The sequence below is a fragment of the Paramisgurnus dabryanus genome, chromosome 7 (genome assembly GCF_030506205.2).
Source record: "Paramisgurnus dabryanus chromosome 7, PD_genome_1.1, whole genome shotgun sequence".
Lineage (NCBI taxonomy): Eukaryota > Metazoa > Chordata > Actinopteri > Cypriniformes > Cobitidae > Paramisgurnus > Paramisgurnus dabryanus.
In genome coordinates this window covers 35,553,287-35,565,505 of record NC_133343.1, presented here as the reverse complement: position 1 = coordinate 35,565,505, position 12,219 = coordinate 35,553,287, and the positions used below count along the sequence as shown (strand labels likewise).

General features: G+C 38.5%; 1 protein-coding gene across 2 annotated transcripts in view; it reads right to left on the bottom strand.

The window, feature by feature from the left end:
- The window catches only part of grm4 (glutamate receptor, metabotropic 4), a 233,237-nt gene that overhangs the window by 167,296 nt on the left and 53,722 nt on the right, over window positions 1–12,219 (bottom strand). For both annotated transcript variants that reach the window (XM_065279718.2, XM_065279719.2), the window contains exon 2: window positions 7,992–8,890. In XM_065279718.2, coding sequence (XP_065135790.2) covers window positions 7,992–8,519 — 528 coding nt within the window. In that variant the 5' untranslated portion in view covers window positions 8,520–8,890. The remainder of the gene's footprint in view (window positions 1–7,991; window positions 8,891–12,219) is intronic.

The window sequence follows — 12,219 nt, the reverse complement described above, 5'->3', positions numbered from 1 at the left end:
TACGACGCAAACAGTCCTCAGATTGTAGGCGATAAGACCTTCATGCGAAATCTGATGTAAACAACAGACTATGTATCTATATTTCACGGATTATAAGCATTTGTGGACAAAAATGGTAAATGGATGTATTTTATTGGACTTTCATGGATCATTCACACATCTGAAACAGACTGGATTCGATTCGCGATCGCGTTGTTTCATCGTTAAAGGTAAGAAGTCACGTTATATTTTGCATGTTGTCATCTTCTGTCACAAAATACTACATTTATGATGCTAGAGCTAAAAGCTTTTTGCCAAACTAACCGAGACCGTAACTGTTACGCCCCGGCTTTTCTGACGAGGTGAGCCTCTAATAACTTTACGGTCCGCATAGATATATACACGGTCCGGACCTCCCGCTAGCTTCTAGCAATTAGCATGCGGTCCACAAGCAGTATACATCCCCCGCCAGGTCTTAATTTCTGTAATTTGCGAAAATAATGCGTTTGAAAATGTTTATAACGGGAATATGTTAGTATTGTCCAGGGAAAACGAGTGTATTGTTCAGACTGCTACATCACAATTTACGCTGGAATCTTTGTGTGTCATGATGAGTTTGACACACCGAGACCGGGCCTTACAGCCCCGGCTTTTCTGACGATGCTAACCCCCGAGCCTTATAACTTAACGGTCCGGACCTCCCGCTAGCTTCTAGCAATTAGCACGCGGTCCACAAGCAGTATACATCCCCCGCCGGGTCTTAATTTATGTAATTTGCGAAAATAATGTGTTTGAAAATGTTTTATAATGGGAATATGTTCGCATTGTTCAGGGAAAACGAGTTTATTGTTGTGACTGCTAACGTAACATCACAATTTACTCAGGAATCATTGTGTGTCATGAGTTTCTTCTCCTGTAGTGTACTTATTAGTTATACTTTTCTGCATGAATTGTCTGTTGGCAACATAAACCGTTAATAATAATAATAATATATAAAATAATAACACAGTATGGTCTGTACTGCTCACGAGACCACTGAGCATGCGCACGATCACATGACGTTAGTAGTGGGGCGTGATCAAAGGAGCAGTAGCTCATAAATATGTAAGACTAGCTCAAAACGGCACAATCTGAACTGCCCTGAAACAGAGGCTACTAGAGATGGGTAACAATCTTTTCCTACAAGCTATTTCGAGCAAACAACTTTTGAAACATGCTTGATGGAACTCATACTCCTATATAACTTGTGGAAAAGCAGTCATAAGATGGGCACTTTAACCTCCTAAACTGCACATAGGTGGCAAAACGTCCATCTTGAGATTCGTGTTCTTGCAAGAGTATGCAGTTTTCTTTCTTTCTTCTGTCTGGTGTCTGTGTGTGTGCGTTTCTGGTTTGTGTGTGTAAATATGTGCTGTGCTATATGCAAGTGTGCATTTTCCTCAGTGCTTTAAATTGAATAATTGAAAACTAGTAAAACTCGCTAGAAGAGGCCAAAAGCTGCAACTGGTTAGAGAGCATGTTAAATTCAGTGTGCCTGTCTCCTGCAAAAAAATTTTTTCTGCTGATCCACAGATTCTGAAACTGCGTTGAGTAAGCACATGAATGCGATTTTTCTAACAGTTTTTACCCATAATGCTTACATAGATCTCCTTACACATATATGCAATAAAAAATTGCATATATTTACAGTTTTTAACTTATAATGAATCCATGCCTTTTCCCACTTGCAAATGTGGCAGACATTTACAGTTTGAACTTGTATTTTTTACGCAAACCTCCTTACATTAACAAAAGTGGCAGATATTTACCGTTTTTACTCTGTAATGCATTCATAAAACTTCTCACACTACAAATATGGCAAATATTTACAATACAATACTTACATTAAAGGACCTGTATGTAGGTTTTTGACTGTACTAAATAAAACATTAAGCATATTAAGTAAACATGCTAAGTTCATGTTTCAACCAATGCTGTAGCCAGTTATTCTCATGTCGGAATGTCTGTTTTTGTCACTGATCTATATAAATGACTGGATTGCGCATAGAATGCTTAACGTAACAGCGTGAGGTGAAGCGTGGTGGCTTCACAGTTGTGACGTCATGAGCAATCCAGTCATTTATATAGATCAGTGGTTTATGTCTGTTTTTGTTAACTCTTAAAGCCACATTTATAGTCATGCGTAAGCTCTACGCCGTAGCCCCTTTAACTCTTTCCCCACCAGCGTGTTTTAAAAAAAGTTGCTAATGCCTTCAAAAGTTTAATGCCTTCCAGAAAACGTTATTCTTTAAAAATATAAACAATATATCAAATGAAAGAACAAACCTTCTGTTTGTTTTAAAAAAAAAATTCTCATCCTACCTTCATTTGGTCTCTTTTGATAACCTCTAAAATATTAGTAGGTTTCTTCAAAAATACCAAATTTTGAGCAATAAGTTGAGATAATTCCATTTTCGTGAAGAACTTTTGATAGAGATCAGATTCAGAGCGATCCTCAAAACACACACAGAGTTTGTACTGTTTGCCCTAAGGGAATACTTCCGGTTTTTATAATTGTGTAAGAGCACCACCTGGTGGATAATAGCGAAAATACGGATTGCTGGAAAAACATGTCATTGTCAGAGAAGCGTTTTCTCTTAATTGACGAGTTAACTGTCAATGGCAGGGAAAGAGTTAAGTGAGACCGCAATGGCCCATAAATGCGACATATGGTGGACGCAACCTCCGAAATGAGTCGCAGATTGTGTTACAAAAACATTACAAACTTAAAAATACTTACATTTTATGCTTTCCATCATCAGTTGCGCAACCCAAGAGGGGGGCAGGGAAAAAACGTATCTAATATTTTGAATTTAAACTGCGGTACTAAGTTTAACCCCTACAAGTCAATGTTACATACAGCTCCTTTAACTAAGCATATATATAATATTTGTAACCCTTTAATGATTACATAGACCTCTTAGTCTTCATACGTACAAACTGGGAGATAATTACAGTTTTGACCTTAAAAAAACAGTAATGTGGCAATATAATGTTACAATAATGGTAATAAGGACACTGTGCATAGAGACGGTAAAGAGGTAATGATACATATGGAAATACAGTTTGAGCAAATTAGAAGAAAGCAATTTGTTTATGTAAATGTTGATTTTATTGATTTTTATTAATTTGATATGTGTTATTAATCTTCACAAACAATTTCTGAGATTTTGGTCTTTTTCCATTTCCTAGTATCTAACTTTAGATAGGCGTTATGTATATTTGTTATGGTTGTAGCGTAAAGATGGCCGCCAAATGGACTCACTTGCTGTTAATGGGATAGTAAACCCAAAAAGGAAAATTCTGTCATAATTTTCACATTTTCGTGTGACGCGATACACGTCTGGATCCGAACTTTACTTCCGGCTTCGTTTTTTTAATTGTCTGACTAGTTTCTAATCTGATCTCATGAACAAATGCCTCGTCGAAAATAACAAATGTTTGGGTTTCCTAGGTAATCTATGTGTTGTTTTTTGCTTATTATATAAATAAACTACGTTTAAAGAACTTTGTTGGTATTTATTCTTAGCGGAGTTTAGCGGAAGTTACGTGTGGACAATGACAGCCGCTTGTTTATGTTGTTACTGCTGAAACCGTCTATACAAACCTGTAAAAATTTATTTTTCTGATGAACACGAAGGAAGATATTTTAAGGAATGTTTGTAACCAAACAAATCATGAGCCCCATTGACTTCCATTGTAAGAAAAAGAATACTATGGAAGTGAATGGGGCTTGTGAACGGTTTGGTTACAAACAATCCTCAAAATATCTTCCTCCATGTTCATTGAAACCGAAATTTTACAGGTTTGTAACAAAATGAGAGTGAGTAAATGATAACATAATTTTTATTTGTGGGTGAACTATTCATTTAATGTAAACAACATTGTTGAATTACTTACAGTATATATTTATGTGTTATAGATCTTGGATGTTATTCTTTAAATTACCCTGCAGCACCATAATAAATATGCCAAAAAACATGGTATTTACTTTACTTAAGTGCAGTTCGCCAGAAACACTTCCTATCCATTTTCTATTCAAATGAAAACATGCCTCTATCCAGTCCCATTTTTATACATTGTACCATCAGGGGCAGAGCTGAAGCTATTATCTAAGTGGATAATAAAAAGATTACATCAGCGCCGACAACATTTTTTTCAGGCTTCTGGTAAAATACTCTTATACATTCTGAAAGAAAAGATTCAGTGTTGTAGACGAGCAGAGGAAATCGCAAATGACCAGGAGGCATTTATGTCTCGAGTGCCGGACAGAAAGGTTTACGGTCGAGATGCATTCATTAACCGCAACCGAGCCGGGGACGTCCAAAGCAAACCAGACCGTAACAGCTGCGGCGTGGACGTCTGAAAGAGAAAGTGTTGTAAAACCGATGATCTGAAGATTCTAATAAGAGGGTTTTCACAAAGCGCTAAGCAAATTTACGATCGCGCACCCGCCCGCAGCGAGAACTCCCCGGTCGCCCGGCCGTCGCACCTGCTGCCTCTTTTTCTCAATAACTGCAGTGTTTTATCTGCGAGCTTTAAATGCGCTTATATCAGCAAACGTGCAGAAGTCTTGTCATCTCCACGCACTGCTGCCGAGATCCTCTGCCTGCAATCTGTCTTTGATCGCAAGTCAGTGGGTGATGAATGACACCGTGTAGACGGCATTTCAGAGGGTAAATATCCATTAAATGCTGGGCATCTGTCTCTAGGCGGCCTGGCCGAGGGATGAATGAGAATCAGCCTCGCTGACGCCAGGTCAGTGCTGTTTGGGATCCTGCATTATTCATACCAGGTGCTGTGAACAGATGCAAATCTGATCTCCAAACTCAAACAAATTTTTCTTACATAACCACGGTCCACTGGAAAAGGGACAGGTATTTCATCTTTTTGGTTGGAGAATACAATACCAGCATACATACGCTGTCTGCATATATTCAGTGAGAGATTATATAGATAATTTAACCAGCATGATCACCAAAAACCAATATAAACAACCCAACATATTCACATTGGTCTAGGATTGCTAACATGTTTTTCAGCCTACTACAGTAGCATCTTATTGTCGGATTGATATTTTTAATTCCCAGATTCAATAAACAGTTCACACGTTATATGTAAGGCACGCTACTATGCATCACGTTAAACCCGAGCCACATGTATTATCCGCACCCATTATTGCACGTTAACTGAATCTGTTCTCGGATGCAAAACTATTTTATTTGCATATTCAGATTCCTCCCCTGAGGTGATCGTCAAACTGCGCAGTTAAACATTCATCAAGATGAAACATTACCCACCATAACAATGTGAAAACCATAGGATCTCGGAGACTGGAAGAGCTGTAGCCTAATTCAAAAATCTCTTTAGCTTAGCATCATTCTTTCAACGCAAGATATATATTTTGTTTACATTTCGTCTGTAATATATTCCGTGTTTACATCATCAGAAAAGATTTGCAGCAGAGAGCGACTCGGGGAAATGCTACAGACTCTGGTCAGTGTTAAGTGATAGAGAGAAATCCCAGGCTGCACCGTTATCAATTATACATTAACTGATACACTGCCAACCACTACGCTTACCGGAGGAGAATTCCAAACACCAAGGAAAGATACAAATGCAGCAGAGATAAAATCCAATCTCAGATGCTTATATTGACTGCAACCCTGCTAAGCATAGTTAATGACCAGCATACCGGTCTACTTTTCACGCTGGTCTACAGGTGCGCAGGCTTTATAATTGATTTAACCATCAAAACACGGTTTTCTATGTTTCTGTAGCTCGACTGGTATAGCATAGTGTTAGCAATGCAAAGTTCATGGGTTCAAACCTCACATGATGATAAATCATGCATAGGCTGAATTCGTTTTTCCTTTGGATAAAAGCATCTGCCAATTGCTTTCGACACTACATAATCAAAAGGGGTCCAAACGATAGACTGTAAAAAAAGATGGACGTAGTGTCCGTGACGTCACCCATAGGTTTCTGAAGATCGTTTTTGAAGCCAATAGTAGGCGGTGCCTGCCGCCGGCATCTTGGTCACGTCTCCATGCATTTCCGAAAATGGGTATGCAAGACGTGGATGAAGCTGAGGTGGCTGATTGCTAAAACCACGCCCGCCTAGCTCGGCTCTAGTGACAGCAGTGGCCACGCCCTTAATTATGCAGAACTTCAAGGCTTAATAGAATTTAAACGGATGAGTTACAAAAAAATTCAGCAGCCTCACAGTTGTCATGAAGAGCAAAATTAGCTATACACACTAAAAACTATTTTTGTACTGGGCTGTAATCATATTTTTTTCTGCTCTAAAGTTGGGCATTTTTACATGGGGGTCTATGGGAATTGACTCTAGCGGCCTCTAGTGGCCAGTCGATGAATTGCGGTTTAAATTACTTTCGTATTGGCTTCATCCGAGAAATCATAAGGTTGCATCTCGTTCCAAACACCCAAGTGGCAAAATATTTTTGGAGATTGGACACTGGTGACGATTGTAAGTAAAGCTTTTTAAAATTTGAAGTAAAATCACTTGCTGTAGATCACAATATAATTGTTCATAATAGTGTTGGGCGATAAGCCCCATTTTGAGATCGTCCTATTGTCAGCCTGTGAGATCGCCGATACACGGTATTATCGGAGGCGGGGCAATTGTTTACTCATTTATTTATTTATTCATTCATTTTTTCACATTAAGTCACTGGATTGGTGGACAAAAAGATGCTAATTTACGCTAAGGGTATCACTGTCATGGCCGCAACCTTCTTAAAACTGATGCCATTATGTTATTCCAAGCGCGTTTTTAAGCCCAGACGCTCTGAAATTTCCTGCGTGCCGACAAACTTGCTGGTTTTAAACCCCTGCACGCCTAACAACCTCTCTAGTGAAAGGAAATGTCAGAGTCTTACAAGCTCATGTGCAAGCGGAGGAAGAGTCCTAGTTAGTGATGCACCGATGTATCGGCCGCAGATATTTATCGGACGATTTTTTTATGAATTTGATACCATCGGCATATCGGCAATAGCACGAGAAAGGCCGATACCGATTGTTTATTAATTAACTGCATAAAGAAATAAAAAATGTTGGTCAGTTGAATGTTAATTAGATCCAATCCATGTTCAGTAAAAATAATTTGATGCAGAAATAAACTAGCTAATAGACCAACTGTATAGTATTGTATACAAGTGTTTAATATCGGCATCGGTATCGGCCAGAAGTTGTCTGTTTAAATCGGAATCGGCCTAAAAAAATCCTATCGGTGCATCCCTAGTCCTAGTCATGCCATTACATGTTCAGGTGCTCGAAGGAGTCCATGCCGCGCACGTTTTGGTCTGAGTAGGAGTCCAAGACGCACGCATAAATTCCAGATGTATGCAAGAAGAAATCCGCGGACGTTACAAGCTCTCTCGCGCAAAGCCCTATAAACCCTCTCATGCGAGGAAAAGCACACAATGCGCATGTTAATGTGAAACTATTATGACTGTAATAAAACTATTGTCATAAAAGCTCGCTATCGGCCATATGTCTGATGATCGTCAATACACGATGGTATCGTCTTTCGGCACAACCCTAACTTTTGACAAATGCGTACCAGTAACACCGAACTGATATGGTACATAATTATGTTTTAAACCAAGGCATTGTGAAGATCAAGGCAGACATCTATTTCAGCATTCTGTCTTCATTCATTCAAATGTATTAGTCAAAAATTTTGATAACATCTTGTCAAGAGCGTTTACAGATGAAAGACAAAATGTGCTAATCGGACAAATGGCCTGGGAGCATTTTGTAAAAGATTTCTTGGAAACTTGAAATGGTGAAAACAATTACAGACATCTTGAGGATTCAGATCAAAACAGATTTTTTAATTCTACCCTTAAAGCTCCCGAGTTGTAAACCATACTGCAAATGACCTCATAGACACACTCGCAATAAAAAACACAATAGGGGTCCAGACATACAATGATTATGCTTCTTACCTTAAACAAGCGTAGGATATTTGCCACCATTATGGATACAGAACTGGACGATGCTCCGATGACACCCACCACTCGCTCAGGCTTGGTAATGATGGGCGACCCTCCTCCCTGGCACTTCACATCCGTTCCATCTTTCTCAATCAGCGCCTGGACAAAAGTGAGAGACTGCTCCAGAGCGTGGGTGTCTCGCGAGCACGTGTCCAAAATACGAGCTCCCAGGGTAATGTTTGGAAGCAATTCGTGATCATTGTTTATTCGGTCCAGTGCAAAAAGCATTGCCTCTAGACGATGAATGCCCTTTTCCTTTTTAATCTCTCCGCAGGGTTTGCCCTCATGGCCACGGGCGTGAACCGGAAACAGACCGCCCAAAGAAATGTCCCCATCGATTCGGATGGAATTCAAATGTGTGTGGCCTGGACCTTTGGGCCTTGCAGCCAACGCAGTCAGAAAGAGGTAGAAAACAACCAATGCTGAGGTTTGACCGTGATGGCTGGTCCGTCCGGCCATTTTAGCCACAACTGAAGACATGCCAGCAACCTGGTTTAATCCAAAGCGTGTCTATTTTTGGACGCAAGATGTGTCGCCACTGAATTGACGGGTCAATGGAGCCACCCTTTTGCAGGGCACAATCTTTTAAAGTTCATCGTTATATCACTTTGAAATACGCTTGTAATTGAATGGACCGCTCATCTGGTTCCGTAGGCAGCAGTTCTGAGTCAATCCGATTTATCTCCCGTCACAGAACGCTCTCCTCCAGAGCCTTTTGATGAGATTAAAGGTTAACGGTACGTCTTTGGTCGCTCGCTCCCTCCGGGTTCCCAATCTCTCCGTCTCTAGGTGGAGGAGGCTGGGGGTCTTTTGCTGCCAACACAAAGCTTCACCCACCTGTGAGTGCTTTCCTGGAACAAAGAGAAGAAAAAAGCGTATGAGGTGAGGACCACAAGAAAGCAACACAGTCGGATGTTTTGGCATCGTTGAGGGCCTCTGAGCATTTCTGGTCTTTTTCGTCAAGTTTCTCACTCAAACCGGCTGAAACATGCACCCCCCCACCTTCTGCTTGAATTTGAAATGTTGCTATGGGCTCCCAAGGTCAGGAGAAATATGCATCGGCCCTCGAATGTGTCTTTTCAACATTGTGAATGAACGTGCTGAATTCCAATGAAGAGCTCCCTTCCAGCGAGAGACAGAGAGAGTGAATTATCTATGTACAGTAATGTGCTGTTTCAATTTTTACCCCATCTGGAACGACAAGCTCTGATAAAGAATACGGGTTTGTTTGATGAAACTTGCGTGCTTTATCTTCCACCACACTGGTGACTGCAGGATATTTTACGTTTTTGGAGGGAACTGTTACTTTGGTAACCTCAAGAGTCATTAATTACTTTGAAAATGAGATTTAATTTGTACGATACCGATCTCAACGCGAAGAACAGCCGTCTACAACTTTGTCGCATACTGTTAGAGTTTGACTTTGATCATTGACTAACTAAGTTGAAATGAATCTCAGGTTTCTGTATTTTTAAAATGTGCGCATATTTAGATTTCTAATCCGGTTGGGTTCTGGAACAAAAGGATAATTTGTTTTAATGGTGGGTGCCAAATGTGAAAAATCGATTTTGCTTTATTTTAAATGCCTACACAATGTTTTTATCCTGATTCAACGCCTGACCAGTTTTCACCTCCTACTGCGCACAAGAAATATTCTTCACAGAGCTTCAAAATCTCATTTGCTATTACTGCTATGTGTTTTAAAATAATCAATATGAAACCCATAGCACCAAATTTGAAGCTGTTTGGTAAATACTTCCAGCTGTGGCGAAATACATGTTGAAGAAACATTTACGGCACGTCACTTACAGCATTCCTCTTGCTATTGTGCATAAAACAGCACCCGAAAAAACAATACCTTTAGAGACTATATCTATATTTAAGCAAATGGATATATTGTTATTTACAAAATAATGTGTATCCTTAAAGGTACAGTACAGTGTGTACAGGGAATATTCAAAATAATCAGTTTTTAAAAATGTTTATGAACACACCCCCAATCTGCAATAGGCTGGGCTAAGACACAGTATCGCCCCAAACTAAAACATATTTATGTATTATTATTATTTTTATTTTATTTTAGGACTGCTGTTTAACGTTTATTAAATATAGTACTATATAGTTTGACTATGAGTAACACACTTCTAGCCAAAATAACCTTAAATAAGGTTACATGTCGTTTTCCCAAAATAATATTTTATTTTATTTTATTTTATTTTATTTTGTTAAACACCTATAAAATATAATATAGTCCGATATACTGTAGGCCGGCTATGAATAACCGACTTCTAGCCAAATAACCTTAAATTTGGTTACATGCCGTTTTACCAAAATAATAATATTTTAATTTAATTTAATTTAATTTAATTTAATTTTAATTAATTTCATTTTATTTTATTTTATTACTGTTAAACGCCTATTAAATATAATATAGTCCGATATACTGTAGTTCGGCTATGAGTAACCCACTTCCAGCCAAAATAACCTTAAATTAGGTTACATGTCGTTTTTCTGAAATAATATTTTATTTTATTTATTTTTATTTTTATTACTACTGTTAAACGCCTATGAAATATAATATTGTCCGATATACTGTAGTCTGGCTATGAATAACAAACTTCTAGCCAAAATAACCTTAAATTTGGTTACATGCCGTTTTACCTAAATAATAATAATTTATTTTTTTATTTCATTTCAATTCAATTTATTTCAATTTATGTTTTATTTTATTGTTTTTTTTTTATATTTTATGCCTACACTTAAACATCTATTAAATTTTCACTGACAGAGGAAATTTTGCCTTGCTTTAGAAGTCTGGGATGTGTTTGGACGGCTATTAAACGTCTTTTAAACGCAAAACTGCTTGCTGGGAACTCACGCCATGCCTAACAACGCTATTTGGCCGAGACTACATTAACAATACACTCTCTTTTTTGCCATTGCGTAATTATAACCCCTGAAAACAAAATGCTTTGCATTTCAACATCAAACTGACATGGTTTCAATTCTTTTAAACACCTGAAAATGTAACCACATGCACTTCTACCATTTTGCTCACCTCCTTTATTTACGATGCGACAGAAAAAGCTTGAAAATTCCCTTTAATGTTGTTATAAGTCTGACTGACCTGCTCTCATATCATCTACCTTTTCTTATCTCCACCTTTGCTTCCCACCTCTTCCCCTATTAGTAAACTATGCACTTGCTCCATACTTCTCTAGTGCGTAGCACTTCAAAGAATTACAACAGGCCCTCTGAAGTGACTGTGAAATGCTTTTTCAATGTTGGCAAATGTGCTTTGATATTAAAGAGCGAAGTGGGGAATCCTTCCTCTGGGAGGAAAGTTCATATGAGAGAGCGCTGTAAAGCTCGAAGCACATGTTCAGCTCTCCCACGCTCAAGGCGAATGGAAACATCGACCAACACGTGAGAAATAGAGCTCAGCTTGGATTTTAAGGTGTTCGAGTGACTAAGAGTTAGGTTATGCACTAACAGTCAGAATTTGCATAATACAGTTTTTTTTTTTTTTGGACTAAATTATATAATAGATATAAATAATTTAAGTTTCTAGATGATGTATTTTGTAAATGTATCGGTTCTCTTTTATTGATGTGGTCCCCATGAAATCAAAATGATGAATGAATGTTGTGTGAATGTTTAATCCCTAAGAATAGCCTATCTGTAAAATAGTGTGCTCTAAAACACTGACAAAATTTACATTTAGAAGATATAAGCATTCAAAATTTACCATCTCTCACTTTTGCACTCTCAGAAAAACAGGTCCAAGAAGGTCCAAAAGCTGTCACCTTTTAAAAAGTACACTTTTGTCCCTAAAAAGTGCATATTGGTACCTCAAAGGTACACATTGGTACCTTAAGAGATCTCAAATGGTACATCTTAGGGCCTTTTTAAAAGGTACCGCACCAGTGACAGCTTTTGTACTTTTTTCTGAGAGTGTGCCAATACAGATCTATGATTTTTTATTTGGGCTGCACGATAAATTGCATGTGATTGTGGGCAATTTCGCATTCATTATCGCTGACATATCACCTGCAATATGAACTACGGCTTTGTGTAGTAAATGCTGCTCCATCTGAAAGCAGGTGATGGTGATTTACTACTAATCAAGGAACCGGCTTTACGGCGAGATGCCGCATGACTATCACATGCGATTTATAAT